The sequence below is a fragment of the Sodiomyces alcalophilus genome (assembly GCF_042370955.1).
Source record: "Sodiomyces alcalophilus JCM 7366 unplaced genomic scaffold ACRALscaffold_6, whole genome shotgun sequence".
In the NCBI taxonomy this organism is placed as follows: Eukaryota; Fungi; Ascomycota; class Sordariomycetes; order Glomerellales; family Plectosphaerellaceae; genus Sodiomyces; species Sodiomyces alcalophilus.
The window spans coordinates 110,534-126,878 of NW_027263537.1; the positions used below are offsets into that span (position 1 = coordinate 110,534).

At 53.5% G+C, this 16,345-nt stretch overlaps 6 protein-coding genes across 6 annotated transcripts; 2 read left to right on the forward strand and 4 right to left on the reverse strand.

Moving 5' to 3' along the window:
• Positions 1-853: 853 nt before the first annotated feature.
• On the reverse strand, positions 854-4,365 carry ACRALDRAFT_2043028 (uncharacterized protein; the record flags this gene model as incomplete). The annotated part of the gene is made up of 2 exons (XM_071021308.1): positions 854-1,104; positions 1,185-4,365. 2 exons carry the CDS (start codon positions 4,363-4,365, stop codon positions 854-856), a joined length of 3,432 nt encoding a protein of 1,143 aa, XP_070872916.1.
• Positions 4,366-5,621: 1,256 nt separating this feature from the next.
• ACRALDRAFT_2043029 (uncharacterized protein) lies at positions 5,622-6,526 on the forward strand (the record flags this gene model as incomplete). Its single annotated transcript, XM_071021309.1, has 2 exons — positions 5,622-5,706; positions 5,775-6,526. 2 exons carry the CDS (start codon positions 5,622-5,624, stop codon positions 6,524-6,526), a joined length of 837 nt encoding a protein of 278 aa, XP_070872917.1.
• A 448-nt stretch (positions 6,527-6,974) lies between these two features.
• On the reverse strand, positions 6,975-7,577 carry ACRALDRAFT_1069839 (uncharacterized protein; the record flags this gene model as incomplete). Its single annotated transcript, XM_071017708.1, has 2 exons — positions 6,975-7,072; positions 7,145-7,577. The coding sequence occupies 2 exons, from the start codon at positions 7,575-7,577 to the stop codon at positions 6,975-6,977; spliced, it is 531 nt and encodes a 176-aa protein (XP_070872918.1).
• A 653-nt stretch (positions 7,578-8,230) lies between these two features.
• ACRALDRAFT_209383 (uncharacterized protein) lies at positions 8,231-9,537 on the forward strand (the record flags this gene model as incomplete). Its single annotated transcript, XM_071022639.1, has 8 exons — positions 8,231-8,266; positions 8,310-8,414; positions 8,527-8,773; positions 8,807-8,858; positions 8,902-8,961; positions 9,025-9,112; positions 9,153-9,388; positions 9,420-9,537. 8 exons carry the CDS (start codon positions 8,231-8,233, stop codon positions 9,535-9,537), a joined length of 942 nt encoding a protein of 313 aa, XP_070872919.1.
• Positions 9,192-10,748, reverse strand: ACRALDRAFT_1075855 (uncharacterized protein). The gene is made up of 3 exons (XM_071018436.1): positions 10,493-10,748; positions 9,971-10,416; positions 9,192-9,868 (listed from the first exon to the last, which is right to left on the reverse strand). Exons 1-3 carry the CDS (start codon positions 10,568-10,570, stop codon positions 9,592-9,594), a joined length of 801 nt encoding a protein of 266 aa, XP_070872920.1. The 5' UTR covers positions 10,571-10,748; the 3' UTR covers positions 9,192-9,591.
• Positions 10,749-12,194: 1,446 nt separating this feature from the next.
• On the reverse strand, positions 12,195-14,607 carry ACRALDRAFT_2043031 (uncharacterized protein; the record flags this gene model as incomplete). The annotated part of the gene is made up of 4 exons (XM_071021310.1): positions 12,195-12,482; positions 12,541-13,080; positions 13,150-14,436; positions 14,596-14,607. 4 exons carry the CDS (start codon positions 14,605-14,607, stop codon positions 12,195-12,197), a joined length of 2,127 nt encoding a protein of 708 aa, XP_070872921.1.
• Between the last annotated feature and the right edge of the window lie 1,738 nt (positions 14,608-16,345).

The window sequence follows — 16,345 nt, forward strand, 5'->3', positions numbered from 1 at the left end:
TCCCATCTACCGGACGACACAGAATGACATATGATGCCGAATCCGTGCATCACAGTGAACAGACACGACCAGGTCAGGAAGATGATCACGACGTACAAAGTGAGCAGTGAGCCGTCCATCGTTCGTCCGGCTTCCTGGATCGCAGACAGCCTACGAACTATATCTATAACATGCCGTTACGCCAGAACCTGTCGCCGTGTGGTGTCCCGTCTCCCGGGTCACTTGGACTCTCGTGTTTGTTGGCACATGCACGTTGCTGTTGCTCGCCCTCTCATTATCTCCAGTGTTCACTCTACATGTAGCAGACCTACGCCTCCACCGGTTCCCGGCCCCGGTGACATCTGCACTCCGCGTCCCGTCCCTGTCCCTGCCCGACTTGCCAAGGATACCCGATAGGGCGCATAACTTGTTCATCGAGTTACTCAAAAGCTTCTCCATCCTCTATTATGGGTTTCCTTCTCCCACCTTCGCCTTCCGTGCAACGTTGCACGTCAGTCACCCCTCCCTCCTCCCAACAGGCTCCCGCCTCGTCCCTTGGCCTCTGTTCCGAGAAGAGTGCGCGTCGAGATTGCGTCCTGCTCTGCAACCCTCCTATTGCATACACTCACTCCCACAGCCGGCCCATTGACCTCTATGATGGCCCAAGGAGCAATGGCATTTGCTGTTTCAAAACCGGAGGCAGCAGATCATCCACGATACCTAGACACGCGGGGTGCTCGATAATATTTGCGGACTTGAAAATAAGCCAGATGTGTCTAATACCAGACATAGCACGTAGACGGCCCCCCTCATGATCCTTCATGCATATTAAACGAGGCATCGGGCAGTGTCCTCACAACAACTAAAGTATCGATCAAGCGTCCAATCCGTCGAAATCGATGAGTTTTGCAACGGTCCGAATCACCTCATTATCCCTGAGATCCAGACCCGGATTCTCAACCTTGAGTCGGATCACATCGTCCACCATCCCTCGGAGCCTTGAGACCAGGACTCCTAGCCTGGCCCAGCCTCGGAGCCGCAGCCATCCGTCGACGATCAACCCCCGACCCATGGTATCCAGCTCGATCGCCCCAGAGAAAAGGAGCAACGTGTATGCGTTGAAAGCTAATGCGTTTTTTGTCAGTCCTTATTTTCTGGTCCTCGATAATACATGGGAAAGGATGAGCGAGGAGTCAAAAACTCACGAGTCAAATCTCGAATAAACGTCTTGGTCGTCGAGATCATGCTAAAGTAAGACATGAACGCCGCGTTTCCAGAGAAGCCCTGGCTCCCAAACACCGTACTGCTGGGATGTACAAACACTCGTCCCTGTTCTTGCGTAAAGTACTTGATCATCCGCGCCTCCGGGTCCAGTTCCACGGCACCCGAGACGGAATGGATGAATTTCTTCTCCGGGTACTGGATTCGCGCAATCTGTGGACTGAATGCAGATGCCGTGAGCGCCCTGAACATAGTCCGCGTCGCATATGCTGAGCTGTCTTGGCGCCTCTTGTCCGTCTCGGTCTCCCTGGGCGACACGATGCCAATCTCCGCCAAAGCTGCGTAATACTGTGTCCTCGTCGCTGCGATATCCGACAGGGTCAGGAACGACAAGAAGTTGTCGTCGCAAAACGCCCTCAGGCTCCGAGGCGCCACGCCATCCGCCCTCATCGCTGCCCATTCCTTGAAAGCCGCAAGGTCGGTCAGGAGGTCGCCATCGCCCTGGTCGAACCGCATCCGTGCCTCTTTGGCCAGCTCGCGTTTGTCCGACGGCGAGACGAATGGGCTCTTGGTGCTCAGGATGGCAGAAATCGTCACACTGTCGTCCAGACACCCGAAGATGGCACCGTATACCATCAGTTTTCCACACCTCAGGTCTGCCGGTATCATGGCCAGCTGCTGCCCCAGAGCCGTGAGCTCGTCCCCATCTAGCGCGCCCATCCGTCTCAGGAGCTTCATCGCTCCTTCCACCGCAGTGCTCTCGGGAGGCGTCGGAGACCGCCCAAGGAAGGACGCAACGTCCTTCATCCCCATGGCCCGCACCGACAGGCACATTTGCTCTAGCGGCACCCGTCTGATCTCCGGCTCCGGCCGCTCTGCCATTTGCTGCTCGAGCCTGCGAGTGAACAGCTTGTAGCACTTTCCGGCCTGAATTCGGCCCGCACGCCCTCGTCTCTGCTTGCAGGCTGCCAGAGATGCCCACGTCTCCTCGAGCTTCCTCATGTTGTTTTGGGGATCAAATGTGGTCTGTTTGACCTTGCCAGAGTCCACCACTGCCACAATATCGTCAATTGTAATGGATGTCTCGGCCACGTTGGTGGCCACAACCACTTTCCTCCTCCCGGGAGGGGGTCTGCCGAAAACGCGTTTCTGTTCCTTCGTCTCCAGCGAAGCATGGAGGGGAAGGACATATAATGACGAGTTGCCCGACAGCGCCCTGCATATATGATTGATCTCCGCCACCCCGGGGAGAAACACGAGTATACCGCCACTCTTCTCTGAATACGATAGTTCCAGGTCGATGGTAGACACCGTTTCTGTTAAGAGATCATAGTTGATGCGATGGCCGAGGCTCTGGATCGTCTTGCCTACAGTCTCTCCATCCATATCGTCTGTATTGGCCCGGAAGCCCGTCATGCTGACAATGTCGTCAAGGTAGTAGTCCTCCACGGGATACGTCCGACCTGGAATCTCGACGAGGCCTACGTCGAGACCCTGGGAGGCGAAGTAGTCCTTGAACGAGGCAGCGTCCAGAGTAGCGCTCATCAAGATCAGTTTCAAATGATTCTTTCGAGTCTTCATGACCTCCCGGAGAATTGTGAGGAGGAAATCCGTGTCCAGACTGCGTTCGTGTACCTCGTCGATGACGACATGGCTGACATCGGCCAAAGAGGCCGCCACATCCTCGATCCTACCTCCGGAAGTCTGCAGTCGACGCAAGAGAACACCGGTCGTCACGAAGGTGATACGGGTCTGTGGGGACATCCGGTTCTCGCCTCGGATGGCGTAACCCACTTCTTGCCCAACAGCGGAACACCGCTCCTCCGCAACGCGATCTGCAAGACCAAGTGCTGAGATCCGTCTCGGTTGGGTGACGTACATGCTCGCACACGACCCGAGTCCTTGGTTGTAAAGATCATCGAGAATGAACTGCATCGACTGCGTCGACTTGCCCGACCCCGTTTCGCCACTGATGATGGTCACATGGTTGTCGGCAACTGTCTGGATGATCGTCACCCGCGCCTGCCAAGCTGGGAGCTGCTGGCGCTTTGACATCATCTCCTTCCACTTGGGAGACTCCTGTCTCTTGAGCCATTCCTCCTTGCTTCGTGCGTCGGGTATCCAGCGGATGGGTTTGGGACGCCTGGAATACTTCGCGGCGCGGGGCCTAGTCTGTGATATCCCGGGTGCTTCGGAAGCGGCAGAGCTAACCGAGGATACTTCGACGAGTTTTCCAGGATTTTCAATGATGGGATTGATGTTTTGCTGGATCCAGTCGATGGCCACAAAGACCTTCATGGGTTCCTCGGCGTAGGATTCCGCGACGAACGCAAGCACCTGCTTGGTGATAGAAAGCTTCACCTGGGCCGGGAGCTGCGCCAGCACAGAAATCACGAGTTGAGCTGGATAGCTGGGCGACTTGCGTACTTGGATAGATACGTCAACGTCTTTCTGATGCCTGTTCGAAACAGACTCGAGTTTTACTTGGATAACGTCGGTGGATTTCCTTGTGAACTGACCACCGAAGAATGACTCCAGGGCCCCGACTTCGTCCTCCCAGAGCTCTTCGGCAGTCATTCCAGAGGGAACAAGCTCAGAGGCCGTGATGGTGGGCTGGCCGCCGGTATCTGAACCCACCAGGCGCCGCTGGAGCGCCTCGGCGGCGCGGCCTTCGTCGGACCCGCACTCCTCATAAAGGCGTGCGCATAGATCTAGCGCGTAACCCGGCTCAGACAGCCGCTTGATGGCCGTCTCTTTTTTCAAATCCGTGGCTCCAACTGTGATTCCTGCGGAATAGCTCTCGGGGAGCGCCCATCGCGGCATGTCGTCCTCGGGGACGTGGATCAGCAACCACTCAAGAGTCTCCTCGCGGTCCTTGCAGATATCCGCAGCCTCTTCCACGTGACTCCGCCGGAAGCCGAGTTTTTCCAAGTCACTTATGACAAACTGTCGCTGTGAATCCGACATTCGGACTTGGTTGGGATTCCAAACGACGTGGCTCTGGATCAAGGACTCAACCTGGGCTCTGGACTTCTTTCCCATCTCGATTTTCGGAATGTTCGTCCATCCCTTCATGGGATTAGAGACACCAGCTCTGGACATCCCAGGAAGGGAAAGGCCTGCGGCACCGGGCATGGCTTTGGCCTTTTCTCTTATCCTCTCCATCTCTTTCCTCTTCTTCTCAAGAGCAGCCTTTGCATCCTGTCGGTCCCGGAGCGTCTTGAACGGATCGGCATCGTACATCCACGCTTTGTCTTCCTTGAGGTCCTTCTGTTTGAGAGTCTGAAACTCTCTCCATAGGGATTTGTAATCCGGAGGCAGTACCGTGTGTTTGTTCTGCATGCTGCAAACGCGAAAAAGACCGTAGGTAGCAGCGCAGTGCCTCGCTTCTAGGGCGGTGGGCTTGGTGAGCAGATGCTTGTAGTCTGGTGGTATTTTGAAAGGCTCTAGCTTCGTCAACTCCTTTGTTTTGGGATCTTTTGCGCTCAGAGTAACAAGACAAGAGTACCCATCAGGCGTCTTGCGCATAGCATAGTCTGGCTTCTCCCACTGCTGCTTCTGGCAGTGTTCGTTGAGGAGATTGACGGGAAGTTTGCCGGTCCATGAAGAGCCTCCGATGATCTGTTTGACCGTAGGCTTGGGAGGCCCGGCTACAGGACCGGCAGCCTGTTCCATGGGCGAAGGGGCAGCGCCCTTCTTGCCTTTGGGTCCATTTTTGGTCTTCCCAGATCCGGCCTGTGAAGCTGGCGCCGGAGCCGTGGAGATGGCTTTATCCTTGCCCTTCTTGGGCGGCATCTTGAGGCTGATTTGCTCAAATTCGACAGCTTCGGCTTGGTAAACAGTCCATGTCTTCTGTCGCGGTCGGTCGTGGAAGGGAATCTGGTGCCGCTCGAGAAGCCTGGTTCATATGTAGCAAACTTGTACGAAGTAATCAATTTGGACGTTAACATTTTGAAATCTCGCTCGAAGGTGGACCTATGACTCTGGATAGTGGGGTCCTGGTACCTGTGTAGGTAATGAATACCTACCGAAACCTCCAGGCCGGCCTCGAGCATCGAGGTTACCTACTATCAAGGTGCCTTACATAAGGCAATGTACTGTGACCTGTACTTTTAAGTACTGTACGGAGTAGGTACTTCTCGCCTTAGCATGCAGCACCCGATCAAGCGGGGGTCATTCGGGGCGCCAAGCGTTTTCTCGTGCCACACGCCCCACTATCGGGAACGTTCCCGTAAGCCCCACACTTCAGTGTAGCTTATCTCATCATCCTGTGCAGTTACGTACTTTCCCTTCGACCTACCTACGCAGCTCAGCTGATTCACGGGAAAAGTCCTGGTGGAAGGAATGAGGACAGAAGAAATACAGAACCCCGACCTCCAGGTTAGCCATTGATCACAATCTGGCGGGGAGACGCAGTTACAATGAGCGCTGGTTCGGATCCCGGTGAAGCCATGACGGCCGAGGAGATCCAGGCGGTAGCTCCAGATAGCACGAAGCGCAATGCCTGTGAGCAACTTCGCGTCCCATTCAACGAAAAACATGGGCGCTGCTGACCTGGATCCCTTTCAACATAGTCACGGAGTTGATGAAGTCTAAGCCGAAAGCTGAAAACCCCGTAACGTCCTCCTCGTCCAGGTCTGCTCGCCCCAGATCTGTCCGCGATGGCTTGGGCGTCTACCTGGAGAACCCGGCTTCCTTCCCTCCCTCGAGCGTGATATATTACAACGACGACTTTGTGGCGATCCATGACCTCTACCCTAAATCGAGTGTCCACACGCTCCTGCTCCCGCGGTCGCCCAAGCACAATCGGCTGCATCCGTTCGAGGCCTTCGAGGACCCAGAATTTCTCGCTTTGGTGCAACAAGAAACCCGCAAACTCAGAGACCTGGTCGCAAAAGAGCTTCGTCGGCGGTTTGGCAAGGAGAGCGCTGCCGATGCTCTGCGCGAGGCGGTGCTCAATGGCGACGTCGAGCCAGACGATGGTGTCGACGGCGGCCTGCCTCGCGGCCGGGATTGGGCTGCCGAGGTCAGGGCCGGTATACACGCCCATCCGAGCATGAACCATCTGCACATTCACGTCTTCTCGCGCGACATGCACTCCAGGTGTCTCAAGCACCGCAAGCATTACAATTCCTTCAATACTCCCTTTCTCGTGGACGTGGAGGATTTCCCCCTAGATGCCAATGACCCTCGGCGACACCCCGGCCGCGAGGGTTACCTTAAGAATGACTTCATATGCTGGAGGTGTCAAAAGAACTACAAGAATCAGTTTCAACAGCTCAAAGCGCACTTGGATCTTGAGTTTGAGGCGTGGAAAAAGGAATGACTGTCACCGGATCGAATGGGTATGCTGTGCAGGAGACCAAAGTTATTGCGGGTTGATGCTGGAAATCTCAATGCCGGCATGTTTGTTTTCGAGGATCTGCCCGCCCGTCTCTCCCAAAGGGGCCGTAAGATTGGACTGTTTTTAGGTATCCTCCAACATCCCATTGCAACAAGAGGAATCCCGAACCTTGATAAGCATAATCCGCATTGACGGTTTGATCCCAATGGTGTCATACGTGAAGTACTGGATTGCAAACCAGCCGTGAAATTACAATCTCAAGCAATATTCGCGAAACGCCACGCCCTTGTCGCCTGCCATTGCCAGTCCACCCAAATAAAAGCCCGAAAGGGACACAATACGATACGAAATAGAAGCCGGTAATCATCCTGAGCGCCCATCCACGTCATTTGATCCTTTCCCTCTTCCCTTCTCTCTTGAACTAAATGAATCAGCGGAAGACGCGGGCAATGCTGGAGGGTAGCCAGTGTCGACTTTCGTTATGTGACTGTCGCATCGGAGTGTGAGATTGAGCCGTAGCCTTAGGAGCTTTCTCGGTGGGTGTCAGCACGGAAATGTCGCAACAACACGACGTCTACTCTCAGAGAGCGTCTCGCTTACCGTTTTCCGCATCGCTCTCTTTCAAGTCACCATCCGAATCCCCCTTTGCGTCCTGCATGCCATCTTCCTGTTCGGGTACCTTGGCGGGATCGGCCGCCTGAGTCGAGGCGGCCGCAGCAGGGATAGCAGACGCGTCTTTACGAGGTCGACCACGAGGCCGGCCAGTGCCGGTTTTCTTGGGGGTCGCCTGGCTGGTCGCGGCCGAGGGGTCGACCACCTTGCGAGGGCGACCACGCGGCCGACCGGTTCCTGTGGGCTTCGCGATGGTCTTGGCCACTCCGGCATCCGTCTTGGGCTTGTTCGTGCTTCCCTTCGGCCGACCGCGACCGCGACCAGATGTAGGCTTGGGCGTCTTCTTTTCGGATTCAGGCTTGCGCGGCCGACCTCGACCGCGCTTCACCACGGGTTCGGTCACTTCGGTAGTGGGTGCCATGGCTCAGGGTATCGGCGAATGGGCACGACGTGGGAAAGATGAGAAATTCTGGAACAGGTAGACTGGATACGAACAACACAAATTTTGCGTAATTCAAATGCGGTTGGAAGGTGGTGGGAGGATTGTTGCGGTTCGCTCTGATATTCTCTTTTCCTTTTGTTGCTTTTTGGGGGCTGATTTTTCTTCCTTTTTCTTTCCCCTTTTTTTTTTCCTTTTTTTTTTTTCCTCTTTGGACCTGGCGGGTAAGCGCGTCACCTGTGTCGCGTTACCGGGGGGGGGGGGGGGGGTTTGGGTAGGGGAGTAGCTACAGCGGTACCTATAACCCGTACTTCAGTGGGCAGGAGCCGATCAATAAGGTCAATGGGTACCTACCTAAACTAGCACTTGTACCTCTAGATAAGTTATGCATAACCAGAAACCCATCTGAATAACAAGAGGTACTTTAAGCGCCCAGCCGCCATTGAGCTCGGTACCTAGGTAGGTACCTAGGTAGGTATTGCTCGACTGGGTTTCAACTAAAACATTCGAAAAGCATGGATTACAATTCGTAATATGGACTCGTAATTTACCAGTAGAGTATCAGGAGTCAACTTACAAGCAGAAGCAAGGCAATGGTCATGGGCAAAAAGAACTTCGTAAGCATGTAGTGAACGATGTACAAGTCGCACATGATGAAGGGGACAAGTGACGTGCTGGGTTATGAGGTCGGGAAACGTTTATGTAGCACTTTAGGCGAACGACGGTTGGCCGAGGGTGCAAAAGACATGCGAAGTAGGATGCCCGACCTCGCATATGGCTTCGATGCCTGTCCTTGACGGACTAAACAAACGGGAAGACGTTCCATAAGACTTGAGTTGGGGCTTTAATACAGCTTTTATCGTATCTAGGTGTAACAGAAAAAATCCGGTCGTTATGACTACCAAACACACTGACCGCAACATCCCTAAAGATGAACCTCGGAATATCAGAGAACCTCTCATGGTTTGCTCCTGAGCGCGTTGGCTTCGTCGATCCCCGCTTCGTCAGAGTCTATGACGTGAGCCGCCAGTTTCTCAGATCGCTCCACGGTGTACAAGTCTTGTGGCTTGACGGAGCTTCCAGCAGAAGATTACTACATGCTACACTGACAGGTTTGGTGCTGATTCTCCATTATCAAATTCAGCGCACGCCAGAGGCTGTTCGGGCACGGGGTGCTTGTGAAGTTTGCTTTTGTCACGACTGTATCAAAGTTCATCCTTGCGAAAGCCAAATCGCCTACAACGTATGGTGCAAGCGATCTCGGTTGGGTTGACCGAATATAAACCCTCTCTTCGTACAATCTGAGAGTCAGCAGCGTCGAGGATAACGGGGGTTCGCCCGCACCCTGGAATGACAAGCACTCCAAGTGAAAGTCCCACCGCCGTAAGGCACCAGCAGGACTGGGGGGTTGCTTCGCGTCCCGATATAGCTGGCCTCCTTCGTCCACCCTCAATATCCAGGGCCCACTCCAAAGGCGTCCAAAACGGGGATATCAACCAGAATTATGTACGGTGGAGGTCAGACATCCGGTCGTCTAAAACGTGACATCCTACATAGGTCAGAAGAGGCCAGACCAGGAGTCCCTTGACTCAAGACCAAGCGGTTCCTCTCGGCATGTCGGGAAGAGCATGGGAAAAGGGCCACGTGAACCTCGCCGTTCGTCCTGGTGGGGAGATTCACGGTCAAATGCCTTTCAAGTATTCCACAAACGCAAGGTTGCTATGGTGTCTGGCGTCGTACTCGGTAGTGTACATTCTCTACATCTGCCAACCCAATTGTTATACAGCTCGGACGTAGCTTTTTCATGTCCCTTGTCCTGTCCAGCATCCCAACGACATGCCCCTATCCTCACAACACGGGACGCGCCACCGGAAGTGTGGAAGCACTGTCGACATGTTATAATATGCGTCGCATCGATCGTGCCCTGCCACATGCTCGGTGAAATGTGCGATGCAACGCTCGGCGTCTTGATTTGTAGTCAATACTACGCAGCACTCTAGGCTCTGCCCTTGCCGCCCGTGCTACTCTTGACGCGCCTAGCAACAGGGCGATTGATATGGTGTTCAGGGATCCAGCTCTCGTCGTAAGCCTTGCCAGAACCGGTGGCGCCAGCAATCGCATCCGAGTCAGCCGCAGGGGCCGTAACGACTTGCTTAACCTTCTTTCCACTCTTGCCGCGCTTGGCCTGAGGGAAGAGCGCCTCGAGCCAGGTCTTATAGACAAAGTAAGAGGTGCCAGCGAAGAAGGCGGAGAGGAATAGGTAGAGGAAAATGCTACGGTGGCTGATTAGCGGCTCGGCTCCAAATTGGCAACATAGCATGGCTTTCGTGGCTGGGCAACTTTTTTGTTCAAACGGTTTTGGCGGAGGGGCTTACATTTGGGGGTCAAAAATGCTGATCGGGGCCTCGACGATGGCGGCCGTGCCTTCGTAAGCTTGCAACTGGAAGACGTCGCCAGCGGAGTTGGAGACAACGGCAACCAGCTGAATGCGGACATCTTGAGGCTGCATGTCTTGCGCAAAGGAATAAGAGACAGCTTTCTTCTCTCTAGGCTCCACGGACAGTTCGTAGCTAATTGCCGTGAGGTTACGAATAATGGCATCGGTGATAGGGGCATCGGCAGAAAGCTCCGTTGTCTTGGACAGAGAGCCGGCTAGGAAGCCGACATGGATCGGGCCATCCTCGTGGTTCGTGAACTCGACAATAGCCTTTGTGGGACGGCCATTTACGAGTTTTACGCCGAGGATGTCAGAGTCGGGGAAAATGGTGTCAATTTCGACGCGCATGGGAGTGGTGATTGGCGTAGTGCCTGCCTGATCGGCCTATGCAAGCAACAAACTAGGTTAGTGGGGGACTTCTTTGCTGTGATTGATGGTGAAATCGCTTTACAAGACGTACCGGGTCTTCCTGGGCCATGGCACCCATGATAGGCAGAGCAAGGAGGCCCAGGAGGGTTGATTTCAGCTGGATCATCATGACGATTGAACACGGATAAACCGGACGGAATAGGTTATCGAGGGAGGATATAGACGGTGATAGAAAAGTCGGGATGGCCCTTCTTAATTGACTTTCCACAAAAGAACTTCCGTGTGTTGGAAGTGCGGAACGGTTATTTGGGTACCTCCCTTATGGATGCAACAAGGGAAAATTCGTGGTGTTGTCACGGAGCTGTGCAATGTGGCCTCTGATGGCGTCCACTCCTCAGAAAGAAGCTGCGCCACATTCATGGGATGGCAACGGTGGGCAATGGCGTGGCTGGTAAAGGGGATGGGGATGTCTCCACTCACGCGCGCCTGTAGCACATCGTAGTGGCCTTAGGCGCCAAAGTGTTACTCATCAACATACAAGTCCGTCACGACGGGCAACAAATACCTACATTCCCAGCTGGCGAAATCAAAGCGGCGACTTCCTGTTGCTTCCCTGTCCTGATTAGGTATGTCGCTGGTAATGTCGATAGCTTGCCTTGAAGAAAAACATGATGCAAACTGCAGCGCTCTTCTGCCCACTAAGCCAACAAAGCGCTTGGGGCTCAGGGCTTGAATGATGAGTGGATGAAGGAAGCCATGGCGAATGGTACTGTTATCAACATGTCAGAGTCGACCATTAATTAGTAGGTAGCCAGACCAGCCCAGAGCATAAAGCGCGTATTGGATATCCCGAGGCTAAGTGAGCGACATATCGGCCGGCATGGTCGCAGGCCCTTCACATATCCAGCTACTAGTTGGATCACATTTCACTTCCAACCAGTCACCCACCAGGAAGCATTAGTAGCATGATAAATGTATCCCTTGCTCTACTAGTTAGCTACCTCATACCATGATGCTAACAGCCACCACAACTTGACCCGTGTCAACTGTTTTGTCAAATACATAAGCAAACCAAGGCAGCCTCCGAAAACAAATATTAAACGCATACAGTGCCACTACCCCTTCCCGTCTCGCCACGAGAGTATACCGCGACTTTTCGCAGGCCATCGGTTCGCCGACTGCCTGTTTTTAGTTTGTGTGTTTCGCGGACCCCCAGTCCACATTATGTACCACCTGGTGCCGTCTATGCCTAGAGGAAGACCAATCCCCGGAACGCCGAAACTTGCTGGCGCAAAGTAAGGAGCCAGAACCGAAGGAGCCAACCAACTCCATGAGATAGAAAACAGAAAGAAAAAAGAACAAAGAAAAGTAGAGCTATGAAGAGGAGACGTAGAAAAAGCAGTCGTGTCTCGTCAAGTCGTCCAGTGGTCGGTAAAAGTGGGGAACCCTCGACAGTATATTCTGACACTCCATATAGGCGAGGGAGGTTATAGACCCATGAGTGACAAGTGTCTCCGTGTGATAATGGGTCTCTACCACGAGGTTCGAGGATGAGATGTGCAAGCGAAACCAGCGACGGCGGCAGTCATCCACATGAGTGGGTAGGTAGAGAGACAAGCCCGAGGAAAATTTGACTGACTGCCGTCGCCGCATGGGACGGGACGGTTTCCGGCAGCGGGCGCAGTCAAACAACGAGGTCAGCTCCCTTGGCCGCGGCCACTGTTAAGGCTGTGGCCAATTATTTGTGTTGCCACCTTGGGAAGTATTGTAATCCCAATGTGACGACGTCAGCATCAGTAGACGCTGGCAGACTGCTGGACGACACCATAACAGTCGCGCTCCAAACCGGCCAGTTCAAAGAGAGAGGGACGAGAGCCCCCAGATTGCCGGCGGGGCAGGGTGAAGCCCCTTCGGATTTCCTCTTGAACGTACTCAGCGGCCCGTTTGTATCGACTGTCGAGGTACTTGTCCAAGACAGCCGAGTGATGCTTCCGAGGGTCGTGGCAGCATTCGAGAAGCATCTGGACTAGGGTTCTCAACTGGGACCATGTATAACCAGAGTAGTGAACATGAGCTTGTGACTGCGAGGGTTCGTTAGTTTGAACAAAATCAAGGCCAGGGGTGCTGAGAATCTCCTACCCAGTCGCCTTTCTTCAGAATCAGGCGGGATAAGCAGTGGGCGCCAGCTGCCAAGTAGCTGGGGGGACTGGCCACAAAACGTTCGTCCATGACGGTGACCTCGAGGAAATATTTGGCCAAGGTGCGGGACTCCAAGTCATAGTCGTCGGCTTTACTAATACGTCGGAGGAAGCTCATGGGGCCCGGCCAGCCGAGCTCGAAGTTGAGCATACTAAGCATGAACCGCTCAGCTTTGAGAATCTCCTCCACAGCGTACGTGCCATCCACCATGAACACGATCTCTTCGAGAGAAGGACAGTTAATCTCTTCGTATTTGGAAGCGATGAGCAGGGCGGTGGCGCCGACCAACTGAAGTTTCCCAATAGACACGGTCTTGTACGACAGGAAACGGTCGATGTAATTGACCGTCAAGTACAGCGTTTCAGGTAACAGACTAAACCGACTGTGGACCTGGACAAGCCAGTCCATCAGGACCGATCGCATGGACCACTGAATCTCGGTTTGATTATCCATGTAATGCGGGTCAGGGAGCATCTTCATCTATTGCCGGAGGTTAGGACAACAACGTCGTGACATATTTAGTGGTTTGGGGCGGCTCTGAAAACTCACCTCCAGCTCGCGCAAATACGCGAAGATATCTTCACCGTATTCGCTGACCATAGTCACGTCCCAAGCTTCGTCCTCGAGATCCTCAATGACTTGGTGACGTTCGACGTATTCTCGTGCGGCTTCGAGTTCTCTTTGAACGTTGTCTGTTACTCTGGGGGCCAGGACCGTGGTCACACCGCCAGTGGTGAACTCCCCACGCGATCGATACGAATGAGCCGTCGTATAACCTTGGTCATCACACAGGTCCTCCTCGTCTTCCAACTCATCCCAGCACTCCTCAGATGACGTTGCAACAGCCCCAGTCAACTGCTCGGGTAAGGCTGCGGCGGGCTTTGGCTGAGCAAGGTCTATCGTAGCAGGCATGGGCACTGACGATAACGTGGGGAGGTCGTTTTTCTCTTGCCCAGGTTGTTCAAGTGCGCCTGCTTCGCGGTTACCGGTGGTAGAAGCTTGGCATTGTTCTTCGAGAAAGTGTTCTAGGGCGTCCTCATACGCAGCTTCGGTGACGTCGTCAAAGTGCCTGGCGCCCTCATGCTCGGTCGGATCAACGGTCTGTGTGATTATCAATCGGCTCTGAGTACGCCGCAGGTCATGGGCCGCGGACTGCTTAAGCTGTGGCTGAGACTTGTGATGGCGCGGTTGAAAAGCTGAAGCAGCGACATGGTCGACGACGGCTTTGCGGTTCTCGTCGGGGACAAGAGCGTGAATCAGGTTATCGCCACCGCGAGCTTTGATCCGAGACATGCTTTCCTCAATGTCCTCCTCATTGAGTAGCGTAGAGGTGGTCGGATGAGACGAGTTTGTTGTGGTAAGTGGGGGAAGGCCCAGTGACGCGCACGCAGGTAGGGCCTCAGCAGTGTTGGGTCGCGAGGATGATTTGGTACGAGCCTGACCATCTGCAAAGTACCTCGACACTGCTTGCCCATCATTACGAACCACAAGTTTGTTCTGACCAGGCGCGGGAAGATGCTTCTTGCTCACGGGAGGGAGGACGTTGCGCTGAGCAGGCTTCGCGAACCCGTACGAGGTGTCTGGGATATTCTCCTTGTGAGAGATATCGTATACCCTGCCCTTAGTCGGGACGACGCCATTCTGACCGGACGCAAGATTCTTGACCACATTGCTCACGTCACCGAAAGCGGTTCGCTTCGCAGCAATTTGGAGACCGCCGGCTCGGGAGGTGGCCAAGAGATTACCGGTTGACTTATGGCGTTGGTGCAGATCTTTCTTTGAGAGCGGCATGTTTTCGTTACCAGCGACGGGGAAGGCGGCGCGCGGTCTCTGGGGCTGTGTGGACGAGAAAATGTGTTAGCTGGGAAGAAGAGAAGCTTTCAAGAGGAGAAATAACAATGGACAGATGTTTCCACGGTTGTATGTGTGGACCTTCGGATGAATAAAGAGCGAAAAGAGACTCAAACAGGGCATCAAAAAAACTAAAGAACTTACCCTGGCGTCCATGATGTCTGTAATGTAACGTTTTGAACGGCTTCAGCTGTTCCAATATTGATCGATATTGTTGGGCGCGACTGAGGCAGTGCGGTATCGTTGGTCTAAGGGAGAACGGCTTCGGTGTTGATGATGTTCCGGGTGAGAATTATAGCTTCCAAAACCATATAATGGACAGTCGCCTTGTGAAGCGAAGCGCTGTCATCCACAAGTCGGGACTCGAAGCCTGACTGCAACAAAAAAAAATTGTTGTTTTCCTAGGATATGTCGTCTGGGAAAAGCAAATGGAAGAAGGACAAAGACCAACGAGCCGATGTTCCTGTTCTCGGACCTGCACTGTATGACGAGGAAATGGATAAAAAGAGAAGGTGCCGTCGCTGCGAGGCCGAGGAAATGCTTGAGCAGATGATGGTGTTGTTGTGTCGAGGAAAGGGGGAGTAAGCACTTGGGCTATTTGGCTCGCCGCCTTCACTCTCTGCTCGCGTTAGGTCGATGGCAGTCAGTGCAGCTGAGGAAGAAGGCAGAGGACAGGAGGAAGATAAGATGACAACAAATTCCTCGTATGGCCGCCTCCTTTTGGTAGGAATGTCGTGGTCGCGGCGTTGGTGGCTTTCAAGGGCATGGGAAGCTTTTGATAACAGAGGAACTTGGATTTTGTTTATTTACGGGTATCCGCAGCTGGTACGGGGTAGCTTCCCCCCTTGACTGCTGGCAGGAGCGCGTTGACAGGAACGGGCCAGTCGCGCCGTGGCATACTTGACCCAACCTGGATTGGTCTGTGCTATGTATCTAAGGTACCGTTGCCCGGGGCAATATCTTTGTGTGTTATGTTTGATACCAAATACGGATGGATTCGCCAGAAATTAGCTTGCCATTTTGGTTTCCAAGCTCAAAGGACGCCTCGCCTTTCGTATCGACTCTCAACCAAAGCCACTGATTAAACCCTCTTTCTCATGCGACGGTGACGGGTTATGTGAATTTGAAACAGTGGGAGTTTGTCCTATCATTCTCCAGTATGTCGCATACCATCAAACGATCCACTCCTTTCGAAGGGCCCAGGAGGGAGTGCACTGGCTTTTTACTTTGCGGTAGAGAGTGATGCCCCGGAGATCCAGGTCGAACACCAACCATCCGTCCATTGAATTGTCTCGTATCCTATCATCACACCTCGTCATTCACTTTCTGAGACCAGAGGCATCGATCACGAATACGTCCAGGGCCGTGGTGTAATGTTTATCCTTCCCAAAGAAAATCGCCAACCAGTCAGTCCCTCGACCATTCATTCTTTGATTGATTGCACCACAACCAGTCGCAGATGTGGTCAAGGCGATTAGGACACATTCCGAACAGGTGGGGAACTGAGGCATACACGGGAAGTGTACGGCGGCTTCCCAATAGATACTACCTACGCAGGTAGATACGGCGAGAGCCTAGCCCGCCTGATGAGTGTGGTGATGTTGTAAATAGTATTGAGATTAACTCTTGAGTGTTCGCTGGGTGACGCGACTGCAGGGTACTGGCTGGCTACCTGGATATGCATTGAAGCAAAGAAAAGGACGAACCAGTACAAACCCAGGCCACTATAATATATAATTAGATCGAAGCAAGGAGAAGGAATGACAACAGAATTGACCAGACCAACCGAGCCACCACCTACCCACTATGATATTACCTATTTTTATAATAAAGAAAGAGCTAATAGAGAAGAAAACAAGAGGGGGAAAAAGAAAAGAAAAAGGACAAACGAAAA

Bases quoted from the DNA above. Each gene is read 5' to 3' on its own strand.
- ACRALDRAFT_1075855 (XM_071018436.1), bottom strand. From the start codon at position 10,570: ATGATGATCCAGCTGAAATCAACCCTCCTGGGCCTCCTTGCTCTGCCT. The intron at 10,417-10,492 runs GTACGTCTTGTA...TTGCTTGCATAG, and splicing joins CCATGGCCCAGGAAGACCCG to GCCGATCAGGCAGGCACTAC. The intron at 9,869-9,970 runs GTAAGCCCCTCC...CAGCCACCGTAG, and splicing joins AGCATTTTTGACCCCCAAAT to CATTTTCCTCTACCTATTCC.